Source organism: Ictidomys tridecemlineatus, chromosome 15, assembly GCF_052094955.1.
Source record: "Ictidomys tridecemlineatus isolate mIctTri1 chromosome 15, mIctTri1.hap1, whole genome shotgun sequence".
Classification (NCBI taxonomy): domain Eukaryota; kingdom Metazoa; phylum Chordata; class Mammalia; order Rodentia; family Sciuridae; genus Ictidomys; species Ictidomys tridecemlineatus.
In genome coordinates, this window is record NC_135491.1 from 45,355,059 (window position 1) to 45,370,257 (window position 15,199).

The 15,199-nt window shown below is 41.8% G+C and overlaps 1 protein-coding gene across 5 annotated transcripts in view; it reads left to right on the top strand.

Annotated features, from left to right (window-relative positions):
- The first annotated feature begins 4,639 nt into the window (after positions 1–4,639).
- Positions 4,640–15,199, top strand: part of Tango6 (transport and golgi organization 6 homolog) — a 173,069-nt gene continuing 162,509 nt past the window's right edge. For 4 of the 5 annotated variants that reach the window (XM_078032582.1, XM_078032583.1, XM_078032586.1 and 1 more), the window contains exons 1-3: positions 4,641–4,826; positions 12,365–13,002; positions 14,536–14,652. In XM_078032582.1, the coding sequence (XP_077888708.1) occupies positions 4,730–4,826; positions 12,365–13,002; positions 14,536–14,652 (852 nt within the window). In that variant the 5' untranslated portion in view covers positions 4,641–4,729. Of the gene's footprint in view, positions 4,827–12,364; positions 13,003–14,535; positions 14,653–15,199 lie in introns of all 5 variants that reach the window. The other variant, XM_078032585.1, reaches the window with a different exon arrangement.

Below are 15,199 nucleotides of genomic sequence, written 5' to 3' on the forward strand. Positions count from 1 at the left end.
ATGGTGCAAAACCACTCAGTGGGGGAAGAGATAGTCTTCAATAGATGAGCTGGGGAAACTGGTAGAACACTGCTTAGCATGTTCAAGGATCTAGGTTCAATCCTCAGCCCTTCCCCCCCCCAAAAAAAATAATAATTTAGGGGCCAATTATGAAAATAGAATACAACTCTTCTAGTTATCACTTGTAACTTTAAAAGATAGTCTCCTTAAGGTCACTTAATTTGCTGGGGTCTTTCCTGTTCTGTAAAACAGCCATTGATAGTCGTTGAGTGCTATTAGTCTCCTTGGTTTTGGGTTGAGCAAACACCCATAGCCTGCTTTGATGACTTGTTCAGCTGCTGTCCCTCAAGTCCTGGTAATGGGCTCCTTGTTTGGCCAACGACAAATGAACACATTTTACGTGAATACAGGCCTCTGTGTGTCTTGTATATCCTCAGATAGCTCTTTGCAAAGGGAGGGATCCCTCTTAGATATAGCTTTTGTGAAGATTGGTTGTAATGCTTATTTATTAATAATATACTACAGGGATTCCCCAGGCTATGCTTCATGTTTTTAACAAAGCTGCCCAGAGTATCCAGGCCTGGAATTCCAGCACCTGAGACAGGAGGATTGCAAGTTTGAGGCCAGCCTCAGAATTTAGCAAGGCCCTAAGAGTTGGGGATGTAGTGCAGTGGTAAAACACCTCAGGGTACAATCCCTGGTAAAACAAACAAAAAACTATCCAGAGCAAACCGAGGAAGGAATTTCCTTGCTTCAAGTCCTATAATCTAAAAATCCCATAAGCTTTCATATCTGATTCTTAGGAGACAGAATTTAAAAACCTATTTTGTGTGACTTGAGGCTTGGAGAAGCCTGGGAATGTTTCCTTCTTCAGAAACAGCTCAATGCACACTAAAGTCTTATGAACGTGGGACACTCCTAACATACATAACATGTTTATCCCCCACTGTTCCACCTGGGACATATCTGGTTTTTTATTTAAAAAAGCTTTTGTGAGCCAGCTGTGTGCATGCCTGTAATCCTAACTACTTGAAAGGCTGAGGTAGGAGGCCAGACTGCGCAACTTAGTAAGACCTTGCCTTAAAAAATAAAATGCTCAGTGATAGAGAAGGGTTGAAATTAGGAATTTCAACTTGTAGTATCAAAGCCTACAGACCTTAAAGGATTATAAACATAAATGTGTAAGTTCCATATATTTGGTATAAAGGATTCTCAACTCTGGGAATCCTATCACTTTTTTTTAGTCCCACACCAGTACTTGCTTTACTTGTGGCCGGCCTATCTGGTAGGGCCTTAGCCCTGAGACCCAAGCTTCAGAGGCCCCAGCTGGCCTTCTTCACCATGCCCCTATCTCTGAGCAAGAAATCTGCCGGGTCTGGGAGCCTTGACTACCCCATTCCCCAAATCTTCAAATTTCAGGACCCTGGAATTCCCTGCCCAACCATCCTGAGCCTGCTTCCTGGGATAAGTGGGTCTCTTCACTTGGTCTGCCTTGGTAAGATACATCAGGCTTCCCGGGTGAGCAATCACAGGCCATGAGTGGTGGGATGTTGAGGGCCACAGCCGAGTCAGGATGAAGAATGGCATTTTTGCCAGAAGTAGTGGTTGAGAGGTGACGCTAGCGAGCCATTTAAGATGATGACTTTTGAGTTCGGGCGGAATCCCCGCGAGTCCGGAGAGTTCCCATTAGTTGGGGAAGTGCCGGAGGAGGGATATTTCCGGTTGCTGGTTCCTGGAGGAGCCGCGTGGCGTTTGGGGCAGTTCCCAGGAGTGTGTGTGGAGTGTGCTGGTGGAGTTCAGAAATAAAGTTTGTTCCTGCTTCAGTGGCTCGTGATTTGTACCCAGCCAGACTGCGGCAGTGGGAGGCAGGCAAGTTGCCTAGGGATGTTCAGGGCTGGGGCATCCCCATATGTGAGTGCCAAGCCCTCATGGTGCAGGATGGAGACGACTGTGAGGAGTAAAGAGAATCAGGCTCCCCCATGCAATTCTCCATATTAATACATTATTTTTTCTAGGTAGGAGGACATAAAATATTTAGCAGTCTATTAGTCGGATTTATACTTTTTTTTTTGGTACTAGGGATTGAACCCAGTGGTGCTTTACCACTGAGCCACAACCCCTGCCCTTTTAATTTTTGTCTTTTGAGACAGGGTCTCACTAAGGGGCCTTGCTAATTTACTGAGGCCTTGAACTTGTGATCCTCCTGTTTCAGCCTCCTGAGTCATTTCCTCACATAAGGTGGGAGGGTCCCCACTTCATTTCTGCCCCATTCCCACAAAATGCGTTATACCCATTTCACTAAATATTTAACAACTCTAAATCAGCTTAAGTTTTTTTTTTTATTCCCCCAAAATGAACTTGTGCCCATAGATAGCTGAATAAAACTTATCTAGTGACAAAGACTGGAAGGAAAAACAATGAAAGAGCATTATTGTCGAGACACACAACTAAACCAGTCAGGGTCACTCCAGGTGAACTGGGATAGCATGAAATAATCACACAGAGACAGAGAAATACCTTTTTTCTTTGGGTTCTGTAACAGCTCCTCTGACCCAGCTCCCACAAAGGAGGCAAGGCAGGCAAGAAAGAGAAACAGCACACCTTAAACCCGGTTTTACTGGGAAGAAGCCATTCAAATGAGGCAAAGGGTCAGGTTTCAGGGCTTCATGATGTCTTGCAGGTCAGCAGGTTGACTGACATCTTAGAAGGCCATGCCCATCTCATGTGTAGTGGGATGATCAAAAGCAGAGCAAGCGAAAGTCCACAAATAGGTGCACAGCCCAGACAGAGCTGCATGGTCAGTCTAGTCCACTTTCTGCACTCAAAATGCTCACAGCTCACACACACAGCCCATTGCTGGCTTGCCACATCTCCACATTCCCATCGTTCAAAGCTAGGGGGCGCTCAGCTCCTATGTGGCAGCTCCCAGCACATAGTAATTTTGTTGGTCATTTATTTCTACTTCAAAGATGTTTTTCTAATTTAAAGATGCTTTGGCAGGATTTTATTTGAAGAGATTAAGAGAAAGGTCAGGTACTATTTACTAAGCCTCTTCTGTAGCAAAAAGTGCCAAATATTTGAAGCAGTGTCATTTTAACTTTCTTTGGTAGCTTTATGAAAACAGTTCAATTATCACTTCACTTTAGAGATTAGGAAATGGTCAATGAATTGGGCCGGAACTCAGAGAAAAGGGGCCTAACAGGCTCAGAAAGAGGAACTAAATGGAAAGTTTCTTTCTCCACAGCCATGGGTTTGCATATGGAATACATCTGCTTCCCTAGACTTCAAGCAGTTAATGCTGAAGGTCAGTCATCTGCAAGAAATCAAGACCACAGGGTCTCAGGGAGAATTTTCTCAAAGTGGGTGGTGAGAGTGGGGGTGTGTTCTTGCAACATTGATAGGGCATCATAATCAACTTTTAATGAGAGAAGACTCAGGCAAAAATAAAGGTTCTGCCCTTAGAAGCATTGTCCTGCAACTTATGAATGCCCCATCACAATTTATGTAGGTGAAAAACTTGTTTCTGATTATCTGAATTTTAAATTCATTCTGTTTTATATGTAAACACAATTTGTGGGGGCACTGTTTTACAATTTTCTTTCTTTTTGGTACTGGAAATTGAACCCAGGGATACTCTACCACTGAATTACATCCCTAGCCCTTTTTATTTTTTATTTTAAGACAGGTTCTGGCTAAGTTGCTTAGGGCCTCCTTAAGTTCCTGAGGCTGGTCTTGAACTTTTAATTCTCCTAGCCTCAGGAGTTGTTGGGATTACAGGTATGTGCCACTGCACCTGCTAGTCTGAATTTTCTAGGAATACAACAAGCAGATAAGTAGAACAAAGATCAATTTTGGAAGTCCCTTTCAAAAAAACATATCACCAATATCAACATCTGTAGCTGTTACATTCATCATGGTCATATATGTATATATTTATTCTTTTTTGTATATATTTTTAGATGTCACAAATAAGTCAGCAATGTTCAATTGAATATTTTTATTTATTCAAACTCATCTATAAGTAGATGTAAGCACGCTTCTACCTCATTTTGCCTTTCCATGTTGCAATACACAAGTATTTTCATATTGAATTACATCGCGGTACTGGGGATTTATTTATTCGCAATACTCGGGATTGAACCACTGAGCCATATACCCAGTCCTTTTGATTTTTCATTTTAAGGCAAAAATCTCACTAAGTGGACTAGCCTGTCCTCGAATTTGCGATCCTCCTGCCTCAGCCTTCCGAGTCAGTAAGATTATAGGTGTCTGTCACCATGCCCGGCAGAAATATATATTATTTTATGATAAACGTCCCCCGCTTCTCTTTCTCCCTCCCTTGCTCTCTTTTTCCAGGAGTGGGGACTGAACCCAGGGTTGACTTACCACTGAGCTACATCCACAGCCCTCTTTTCATTTTTTATTTTCAGACAGCGTCTTGCCAAGTTTTTCAGGATGCCCTGGAACTCGTGATCCTCCTGCCTCGCTATCTGCTGCTTTATCCTGCAATTTTTCATACTGAGTTCTAAAACTGTGCGGTGCTTCGTCCATCACCAGGCTCAGGGAGGAAAGGTAACCCCAAACCAATATTTATGCGAAGGGGGCGTTCCTGACCGAGTTGGCCCCGCCCCACGCCGCGCACAGCGCCTCCAGACGCACTCAACATGGCGACAGCGCTGTTCCACCAGGGCGCTTGAGCAGCGCGCAGGCGTCATATTCCACTCCAGTCATGGCGGCCCCGGGACCGGCGGTAGGCAGCGGGGCTGTGGAGACGTGCGGTCTGGACCAGATTCTGGAAGCGTTGAAATTGCTGTTGAGCCCGGGAGGTGAGAAGACGCATCTCGACACCGGGCTGGGCGGCCACTTTTCCAGCGCTGCCTTGCTCCCTCAGCGTGCGCCCCTCAGGCTTTCTCGGGACCCTGCTGCTGAAGGAATTTGGGCATTGTCCAGGTTCTTTTCAAACTTGGGGAGACTGAGGCTCAAGGAGGGCATGGGAGCTGCTCAAGACTGGTACTAGCAACATCTTTTGAGGGCTTCTCCGCGCCAGGCACTTTTAAGCGTCCGGGGTCCATTATTTAATTCTGCCCCTCTCAGGGGCGGGCGCTGAGGAAACAGCCTCAGAGGGATTCAGGCGCCCAGAGGTGGCATGTGAGGTCCTAATCGCTTGAGGGCCCGGGGCCTGGGTGGACGCTAGAGATCTGTACAGAGTGCCATGGAGTCCCGAAATGGGAAGCGGTGAAGTTTGAAGTTTGAGGGGTTTCCAATTTGGTAGGAGGGATTTACAGTCACGTTGAATCTTCTGTGCTGAGTTAATAAGATCCTCCCAACTTAGAATCTGAAGGTACCTTGGCAAGAGTTGAGCCTCGCACTCTTTTACCACTGAGGACAGGTGGTGGCGTTTGGAAGTCATTAAGTAACCCCAAATTCATGGGGTCCAGCAGGGCGCTGTGGCGCACGCCTGTCATTCCTGTCATCCCAGCGATTTGGGAGTCTGAGGCAGGAAGATCAATTCATAGAGATCCTCCCTCCCTCTCTCTCTCTCTCTCTCTCTCTCTCTCTCTCAATCAAATTAGAAGACTATCTCATCGATTTTTTAGTTTTAGGTGGACACAATATTTTTTTAAAAAATATTTTTTAGTTGTAGATGGGCACAATATCTTTATTTATTTTTATGTGGTGCCAAGGACCGGACCCAGTACCTCACACTTGCATGGCAAGTGCTCCACCACTGAGCCCCAGCCCCACGATATCTTTATTTTACATTTATGTGGTGCTGAGGATGGAACCCAGTGCCTCGAGCATGCTAGGCGATTGCTCTACCACTGAGCCACAACCCCAGCCCTATCTCATCCTCTTCTTGGATTAAGGCAGATTATTGAATATGAAACCTCTGGTACTGTCTGGAGCTTTGGAACTTTGGGAAAGGACTTAAGAAATAGAACCCTGGTAGGAGGGCACTGTGGCACAGGTGATTTCAACTGAGGCAAAGGGATGGAAAATATAAGTCCAGCCTGGGCAAGTTAGCCTGAACTTGAAAGTTAAATTTTTAAAAAGGATGGGTGGGTAGCCCATTGGGGTAGTGTAGGCCTGTAATCCCAGTGGGCCTGGGAGGCCAAAGCAGCAGGGTTGCAAGTTCAAAGTCATCCTCAGCAACAGCGGGTGGTAGGCAACTCAGTGAGATCCTGTCTCTAAGTAAAATAAATACAAAAAAGGGCTGGGGATGTGGCTCAGTGATTGAGGGCCCCTCAGTTCAATCCTTAGTATTCCCCTCACCCAAAAAAAGGATGGGGGTGTAACTCAGAGGTAGAACACTTTTCTAGTATGTGCCTAGGCTCTGGGTTCAATTCACAGTATCACTCACACAAAAAAGGAATAAAAATAGCAATAGAGCCCTGCTCATAATTGAAATATATATAGTGGAGGAAAGGATTTTAGGATTAGTAAGGTAAAGGCACATGAAAGTCCATAAGATGATGTTCTCAGTCACAATATTTTTTAAGATGATGTGTGTGTGTGTATTTATTTTGGTTATAGATGGACAAAAAACCTTATTTATTTATTGTGTGGTGCTGAGGCCTTACACATGCTAGGCAAACACTCTACCACTGAGCCACAACCCCAACCCCTCAGTCACAGTATTTGACCTAAAATTGCAACAGCTGCATACATTAACACTGTGCTAATGGGAGCAGGATGAGGTGCCATATACCTGTAATCCCAGCTATTTGGGAGTCTGAGGCAGGAGGCACAAGTTCAAAGTCAGCCCCAGCAATTTGGTGAGGCCCTAAGCAATTTAGGGAGACTTTATCTCAAAATAAAAAGGGCTGGGGTTATGGCTCAGTGGTTAAATGCCCCTGGGTTCAATCCCTGGCCATAACAACAACCATACTAATGGTAACTGAAAAGAAGTTATTAATAATAGTAAATGAGTGCTAAGTGCCACTCTCCATAGTATGCTGTTTATGTATGTATCATTTAATCTTCACAACAATCCCATCATAGAGGTATTACTTTTGCTCTATATTTATTTACTTATTTTTTTAAAGAGAGAGTGAGTGAGAGAATTTTTTTAATATTTATTTTTTAGTTCTCGGTGGACACAACATCATTGTTTGTATGTGGGGCTGAGGATCGAACACAGGCCGCTCGCATGCCAGGCGAACGCGCTACCGCTTGAGCCACATCCCCAGCCCTGTGCTCTATATTTATAAATGAAGGAACCAAAGCTCAGGTACATTGGAAATTGCCCAACGTAAAACTAAGAAGTGGCAGAGCTAGGATTTGAATTTAGGTTTCTTCCACTAAAACATGGTAAACACTACATTGCCCCCCAAGTTAGAGTCAAACTGCAAAATATACTTTAATTTGCTAAAGGAGAGGTCACTTGTTTAGCAACTGTAGTTATATTCAATACCATTGAGAAGAAGGTTAGATAAGCAGAAACTTGGAAGTAGTCATCTATCACAAAACACATATAACTTCATTTACAGAAGGCCCTTCTAATCTCTAAGGCTATGTGGTGAAGTTATATATGCATATTCATTTGACTTATTCCTATTTGAAAAAGAATAAGTGCTGTGGTAAGATCATATTATTTTGTATATATAATCTATTATATGTTGTGTAAACCTGCCTTCTGTTCTCTTTCATTTAATATTTTGTACTGGGATTGAACCCAGGGTCTTGTGCATGCTAAGCACATGTTCTACCACTGAGCTGTTTTTTTCTTTTTTTTTTTAATATTTATTTTCAATTTTTGGTGGGCACAACATCTTTATTTTATTTTTATGTGGTGCCAAGGATGGAACCCAGTGCCCCACGCATGCCAGGAGAGCGTGTTACCGCTTGAGCCACATCCTCAGCCCTGAGCTGTTTTTTTCCTTATTCTATTAGCTGCTAAGGGAATTTAGAAGTACCTATACATAATAAGAATGGCCCTGATGAACATAGGGTCTTGAGGAGATAGGAAGAAAGTATTGGTTGAAATTATATACAACTGAATTAAACATTTTTGATCCGTCTACCTATTTTGATCACTATCTTTGAAGTAATATTTACAAGGAGTCAATTTATATTCTTTCCTCAGTGCTTTTGGAATACAAAAATAGGAGCTGGGGTTGTGGCTCAGTGGTGGAGCGCTTGCCTAGCATGTGTGAGGTACTGGTTTTGAGCCTCAGCACCACATAATAAATAAATAAATACATAAAGATAGTGTGTGTGTGTATATATGTGTATATGTATGTATGTATATGTGTATATGTGTGTGTGTGTGTGTGTATATATATATATATGAACACAGTGTGCTGTCTGCATCTTGTCTATTTGGGGAGATTTCCAACACGGCAGGATAACAAGTGGTCAATGGGTGGCATATGTAACAACAACTGAATGGAGAAGTTATGTGTGGGTGAGACTTAAGAATCATAGAAGAAAGAGGAATTGAGGCTGGATTCCAATTAGATGAAAAGAAGGAAAACATCCAACAAGGTTTTACTTTTGACCTTCAAAAGTTCTGTTACTTTAAGCATTTTCTATTCCCCTGCCTTTTGTGTGTGTGTGTGTGTGTGTGTGTGTGTGTGTGTGTGTGAGTGAGAGAGAGAGAGAGAGTGTGTAGTACTGGGGTTTAAACCCAGGGATGCCTTACCACTGAGCTACATCCCAGTCTTTAATTTTTTATATATTTTTAAAATAATTTTGATATAGGGTCTTGCCAAATTGCCCAGGCTGGCCTTGAACTTGTGATCCTTAGCACTCAGCCTTCCAAGTTACTGGGATTAAAGTTGTACCCAGTTTAGTGTATTTTATCAACCATGGAACAAATAAGGATATCTCCACCTCCATTGTTATGAATTGTGTTAAGCAGAATTTGAAGACTGTTAATATTAGTGAAATTTAGTTTATAAAAAGTAAAGGCCAAACCTGGAGTGGTGGTATAGGCCTGTAATCCCAGTGACTAAGGAGGCTGAGATAGAAGGAATGAAAGTTCAAGGCCAGCCTCAGCAATTTAGTGAGACTCTGTCTCAAAATAAAAAATAAAAAGGGGTGGGGATGTGGCTCAATGGTAGAGCGCCCTGAGTTTATTCCCTAGTATCTATCAATCTGTTGGTGGATTTAAAAAAAAAATGTTGAGGGCTTCAAAGAGCTTTTATGTGGTATATATGTGTCAACGTTTACTGCACTAAAAATTAATTTTTAATTAAGAAACACCTTTAAAATATTTATTTAAAAGTAACAATAAACCCTTTACATATTAGCACAATGAATTTGGAGGTGGGGGTGAGCCACATCCCCAGCCCTATTTTGTATTTTATTTAGAGACAGGGTCTCACTGAGTTGCTTAGCGCCTTGCTGTTGCTGAGGCTGGCTTTGAACTTTCAACTCTCCTGCCTTAGCCTCCCGAGCTGCTGGAATTGTAGTACTGAGGATTAAACCTAGGGATACATTACCACTGAGCTACATCCCAGCTCAATAATGACATTTTAAATGAAAAATGACTAGAGGGAAGAGCATCATTGTTTTGTTTTGTTTTAATATTTGATGTGTGGCTTATTAGAAGATTTTTTTTTTAAAGATTGAATCCTCAGCCTTACATGTGCTAAGCAAGCACTCTACCTCGAAGCTACATCCCCAGCCTACAGCTGTGTGTGTGTGTGTGTGTGTGAGAGAGAGAGAGAGAGAGAGAGAGAGAGAGAGAGAGAGAGAGAGAGAGATAGAGATAGAGATAGATATGCTGGGGATTGAACTCAGGGTCTTGTTCATGGAGGCAAGTGCTTCATCATCAGGCTCCAGCCCCCACCCTTTTAAAAAAAATTTTAATTTTGAGATAATCTCTCTAAATTGCCCGTCTGATCTTGAACTTGCCATCTTCCTGTCTCAACCTCTCAAGTAGCTGGAATTACAGGGGTATGCTGGCACAGCTGGATTTTTTAAAATATGTGTTTTTTAGTTATAGGTGGACACAATATCTTTATTTTATTTTTATGTGGTGCTGAGGATTGAACCCAGTGCTTTGCACATGCTAGGTGAGTGCTCTACCTCTGAGTCAAAACCTCAGCCCCTGGCACTGCTAGATTTTTATGTCTGCTTCATTCAGTCGATCCTGATTGTTTTGGTTGAAGTAAGTGACAGATCCCTGAGACTCACATAGCTATGTAGTTGAAAAAATGGGAGGGATTTCAATCACATTTTCAGATAGTTGTTTATATTTTTCCTGTATAATATACTAAAACTCAACAAGATGTTTTCTTACCAGTATAGACTCTGAACTCATATTAGAGAGTAGAATGGCAAATAACGTCATAACAAGAGTTTTTTTTTTTTTTTTTGTGGTGCTGGGAATTGATCCCAGGCCTTTACACATGCAAGTGTTGTACCACTGAGCCATACCCCCAGCCCTTTATGAAATAGTTTTGACTTTGAAGACCCCCTGAGGGAATTTTTGGAACCCTTTCAAACCCACACTGAGAACCACTGCTTTAAGGGAGTGCTTCCATTTATTTTCAAGGACCATAGATTTCATTTTCATCACCAGTAGAGGGCAGAAAAGACTATTAAGAGGCTTTTGGATCATACTTAAGTAAGAGCTTTTGTTTCAAATCACCTTCTTTGTGTCCCATGTTTGGGTTCAAAGATCTTATAAAGTCACAGGAAGTCATATAGAGATAGGTTAGTGATTTAATGTTTAGTGGCAAGAAGCCATGAGAGCATCCATTTCCTTTTTGGGTTTTATGTGAACTAAAGGAATCAGATTTTTTTAAAAAATCTATTTATTTTTTAGTTGTACACAATATCATCTTTATTTTATTTATTTTTATGTGGTGCTGAGGATCGAACCCAGGCCTTGCACATGCTAGGCGAGCGCTCTACCACTGAGCCACAACCCCAGCCCGAGGAATTAGATTTTTAAAAAAAATTTTTTTGAGTTGTAGTTGGACACAATGCCTTTATTTTATTTGTTTATTTTTATGTGGTGCTGAGGTTTGAACCCAGTGCCTCACATGTGCTAGGCAAGTACTCTACCACTGAACCATAACCTCAGCCCAAGGAATCAGATTTTAAAACTAGTGGATTAGAACACTAACTCTGGACAGCCCTAGAGAAATATTCTTACTATTCTGGTTCTCATTATTTTGAAAGGACAATGGTAATGGGGATGTAGCTCTGTGGTAGAGTGCTTGCCTAACATGCACTAGGTTTGATCTCCAGCACTGTAAAGAAAAAAAAAATGTAAGAACAATGTTGTTTTATTTATTTATTAGGCACTGGGGATTGAACCCAAGGGTGTTTTACTTCTGAGCCACATTCCAGTCCTTTTAATTTTTATTTTGAGATAGGGTCTTAGCTAAGTTGCTGAGGCTGGCCTTGAACTTGCTATCCTCCTGCCTCAGTCTCCTGAATTGCTGAGATTATAGGTGTGTGCTGTCCCACACAATTAGATTTTATTTTTTACATCATCTTTAGGTCTATAGAAAATATGAGCAGGAAGTAGAGAGAGTTCTCATACTCCTTTCTCCACCCCAATCCTAATTTCCCCTATTATTAACATTAGTGTGGTATGTGTGTTATAATTGATTAACATATCTTGATATATTTTTATTAACTAAAATCCATAATTTGCTTTAGAGTTCTCAGTTGGTAGTATACAGTTCTATGAACTTGAACAAATATATAATGTCTGTATATACTATTATAATACTGTACGAAATTATTTTGTGTGTGTGTGTGTGTTTGGTACTGGGTATTAGACTCAGAGGGGGATTGAAACCAGAGGTGCTTTATCGCTGAGTGAGCTACATCTCCAGTTCTTTTTATTTCTTCTTCTTCTTCTTCTTCTTTTTTTTTTTTTTTTTATACTGGGGATTGAACTCAGGGGTACTCAACCACTGAACCACATCCCCAGTCCTATTTTTGTATTTTATTTAGAGACAAGGTCTCCTGAGTTGCTTAGTGCCTCGCAGTTGCTGATGCTGGCTTTGAACTCATAATTCTCCTGTCTCAGCCTCCCAAACCGCTGGGATTACAGGCATGTATCACTGTGGCCTGCATCTTTTTATTTCATTTTTGAGACAGGGTCTTGCTGAGTTGCTGAGGCTGATCTCAAATTTATGATCTTCCTGCCTCAGCCTACTGAGTCATTGGAATTATGGGTATGTGCATCACTCGAAGGCAGAATTATTTTTAAGAATGGTTTCACCTCCCTAAAAATCCATGCTCCATCTGTTTTTTTGTTTATTTGTTTTGTTTTGTTTCTTTCCTTACTTCCAGTCTCCTGGGTAGGGTGGCAAGGCATTCCACACAGAAGGAAGTATAATTTATTTTCCCTGCATATAATATATAATCTCCTTTTTTTTTTTAATTTCTAAAGGATCAGGCTCAAGTTCCTTACAGATTACAAAACATGATATCTTATTGGCTACTTTAAAATCTAATCTGTCTGCCTTGGAGGATAAACTTCTGAAGGATCCTCAGTGGAAGAAATTGAAACTACTAAGAGATGAAATTGTTAATAAGGCAGAATGGCCACAAAACTCTGTGGACATCACTTGGAGTTTTACCTCTCAAGCCTTGTTGTTGCTGTTGTGCTTGAAGGAAACCATGACCCACCTCGCAGCTGCCTTCAATCCAGGTAAACCCAACCCTAAGACTCCAGAAGTCGCTCCTACCCTAAGCCCGGATACACTTAGTATCTCACAACAGAAGATGGTCCAGTCCGTTTTACAATTTGTAGTCATTTTGGGTGTCTGTCCCTATCTGATGCCTGGTGTTGGAGTTCCTTTGAGATATAGGACTGAGTTTGGTGCCGTTGTTCAAGACGTCGTGCGTTTGGATGTTGCTCCCCATGCAACCCGGAGACTGTATACCAGCTGCAAGGCCCTCCTCAGTGTTGGGCAGCACACATCTCTCGGGAGCTTGATTTTCTGCCGCCACTTTGGGGATATCGCAGCAGGTCTGTGCCAGCTGGGATTCTGCCCAACCAAAAAACCACTAATACCCATGGAAGAGGTAAACATACATTGAGAGATGGAGAGAGAGAATATGTGTGTTTGTGTCTGGTTGTTACAAAAGATAACTCTTAGTTCTTTGAAATGGGCCCATTGAAAGATCTGGAGTTCCTATTGAATGCCAAAGGATAGACAATGGGTAAATGAATCTTTTTTTTGGGGCAGGGGGTTGAAGGGCTTCATTTGTCAACATAGGAATTAGTCAGAAACTGTTAAGATATAAATGAAGCAGGGGTCAGGGTGGCCTATATTCTGGTGATCCTTAACTGCCACATCCAGGTTGCTCCATGCCCTCACTTCTCTTTCATGTGCCTGTGTCACCCTCATACTTGTTCCTTTCCTGTTTATTCACTTTTTTCTGTGTTTATAATCATTTGCCGCAAAGCCACTATTATCCAAGAAGTAGCCCAAAATTATGAGCTTCCCTAATGCCTCAACAGAGCCCTGTGCTCTTTACTTGAGGGCAGTGCATCTCGACAGTTCTAGCAGTGCCTACAGCCTGCATTTCCCTGAGATGGAGCACCTGGGTCAACAGGTCTGTGTGCTATTTCTGAGGCTAAGCAATGTTGCAGGAGTCTTAAGCAGGAGACAGAAAAGAAAAGGGAAACCAAGAACCGAGTAGGAAAGGGGATAAGAATTGACAGAGGGGCAATGTGAATGTACATTGTAAAGCTGGAAAAAGTTCCACCAATAGCTGCTGCTCTGAGTAGCCCTCACATAGTAGTGTACTACATGTAATAGGCAAGACCTTGACTATTTCACTGTGAGTGCTAATTACCAAAGGGAGACTATACTGTTGGGACTCAGATGTGCCCCAGAATAGAACCTCTGTTTACTGTCCAAGTTCTGAATGAGTGAAAACACTAGCTAACAAAATAAGAGAGATGAAAAGTAAAAAATATTACCTCTGGGTTGGGTATATATCTCAGTAGTAGAGTGGTTGCTTAGCATGCCTAATGTTTGTCTAACATCCCTGGGTTTAATCCCCAGTACAGAAAGAAAGGAAAGAAAGAGAAGAAGCTACCAGAAAAACATCACCTCTGTTGCTTATAAAGACAGTTGGAGGAGATAACTTATGATGGAGACATTTCCTAATGATACACTGCAGAATTAGACATATTTACTATATACCAGTTTCAGCAGTGCTGGAAAACTACATTGCCTTCTGCCCTATGGCGAGGGGATTTGCCCCTGCTCAGCAAGACTGAGCAGAACAGAATGTGAACTCACTCTCACAAGATAGAAGAGGAGTGAGCTGAACAGTGCATATCAAAACTAGCTAGTGATTGAATGTATTCAGTAGTCACCAGTAAGATAAGCTATATCTCTTGCCTAGAAGGGGAGTGACTGGGGATGGAGAGAGGGCCAGGAGTGTTTTTGTAGACAGCTTCCTCCATGTGGAAGGAAGTCAAGAGGGGACAGAAGCCTTCCTTTCTCTCCATTCATAACAACCTTTGTTTGGTGTTGTAAATTATTATCTTGTATTTCCTGCCTGGTTTGTATTCCTCTAAAGCTGAGTCCATATTTTTTGTAGGTTTTAACTGAAGAGGAAAGGACTGTATCCAGGGGGGCCTTGAGAGACCTCTTGGATCAAGTGTATCAACCATTGGCTGTCCGTGAATTACTTATCCTCCAGGGAGGACCTCCCCAGGTATTTTCCTGGGTGAACTGTTAGTGTGTGGTATGCTATGTTCTCTTAGAAAATTAGATAATTTTAGTTACCTATTTAATGATCTTTTTTAGTGTGTGTGTGGTGCTGGGGATTATACATAGGAGGCAAGCACACTATCAACTGAGCTATATCCCCAGCCCTTCATTGTTTTTTTTTAAGATCATCAAATGGTATTTATAAAACTTAGTGACAGATGGGCATGGTGGTACACATTTGTGATCCCAGTGACTCAGAAGGCTGACGGAGGAAGATCACAAGTTTGAAATCAGCCTCATCAATTTAGTGAGACTCTCAGCAATGTAGCAAGATCCTGTCTCAAAATAAAAAATCTGGGGATATAGCTCAGTGGTAAATTACCCTAGCTTCAATCTCTAATACAATAAAACAAAACAAAACTAAAAGACATTGACCTTCAGAATAATATAAAATGCCTTTTCATTAGTGGAATCATGTATACTTTCCCAAGAATATTATGATCACTTTTTTAAGGCTATGGCAGTTTTTTTTTTTAATATTTATTTTTTAG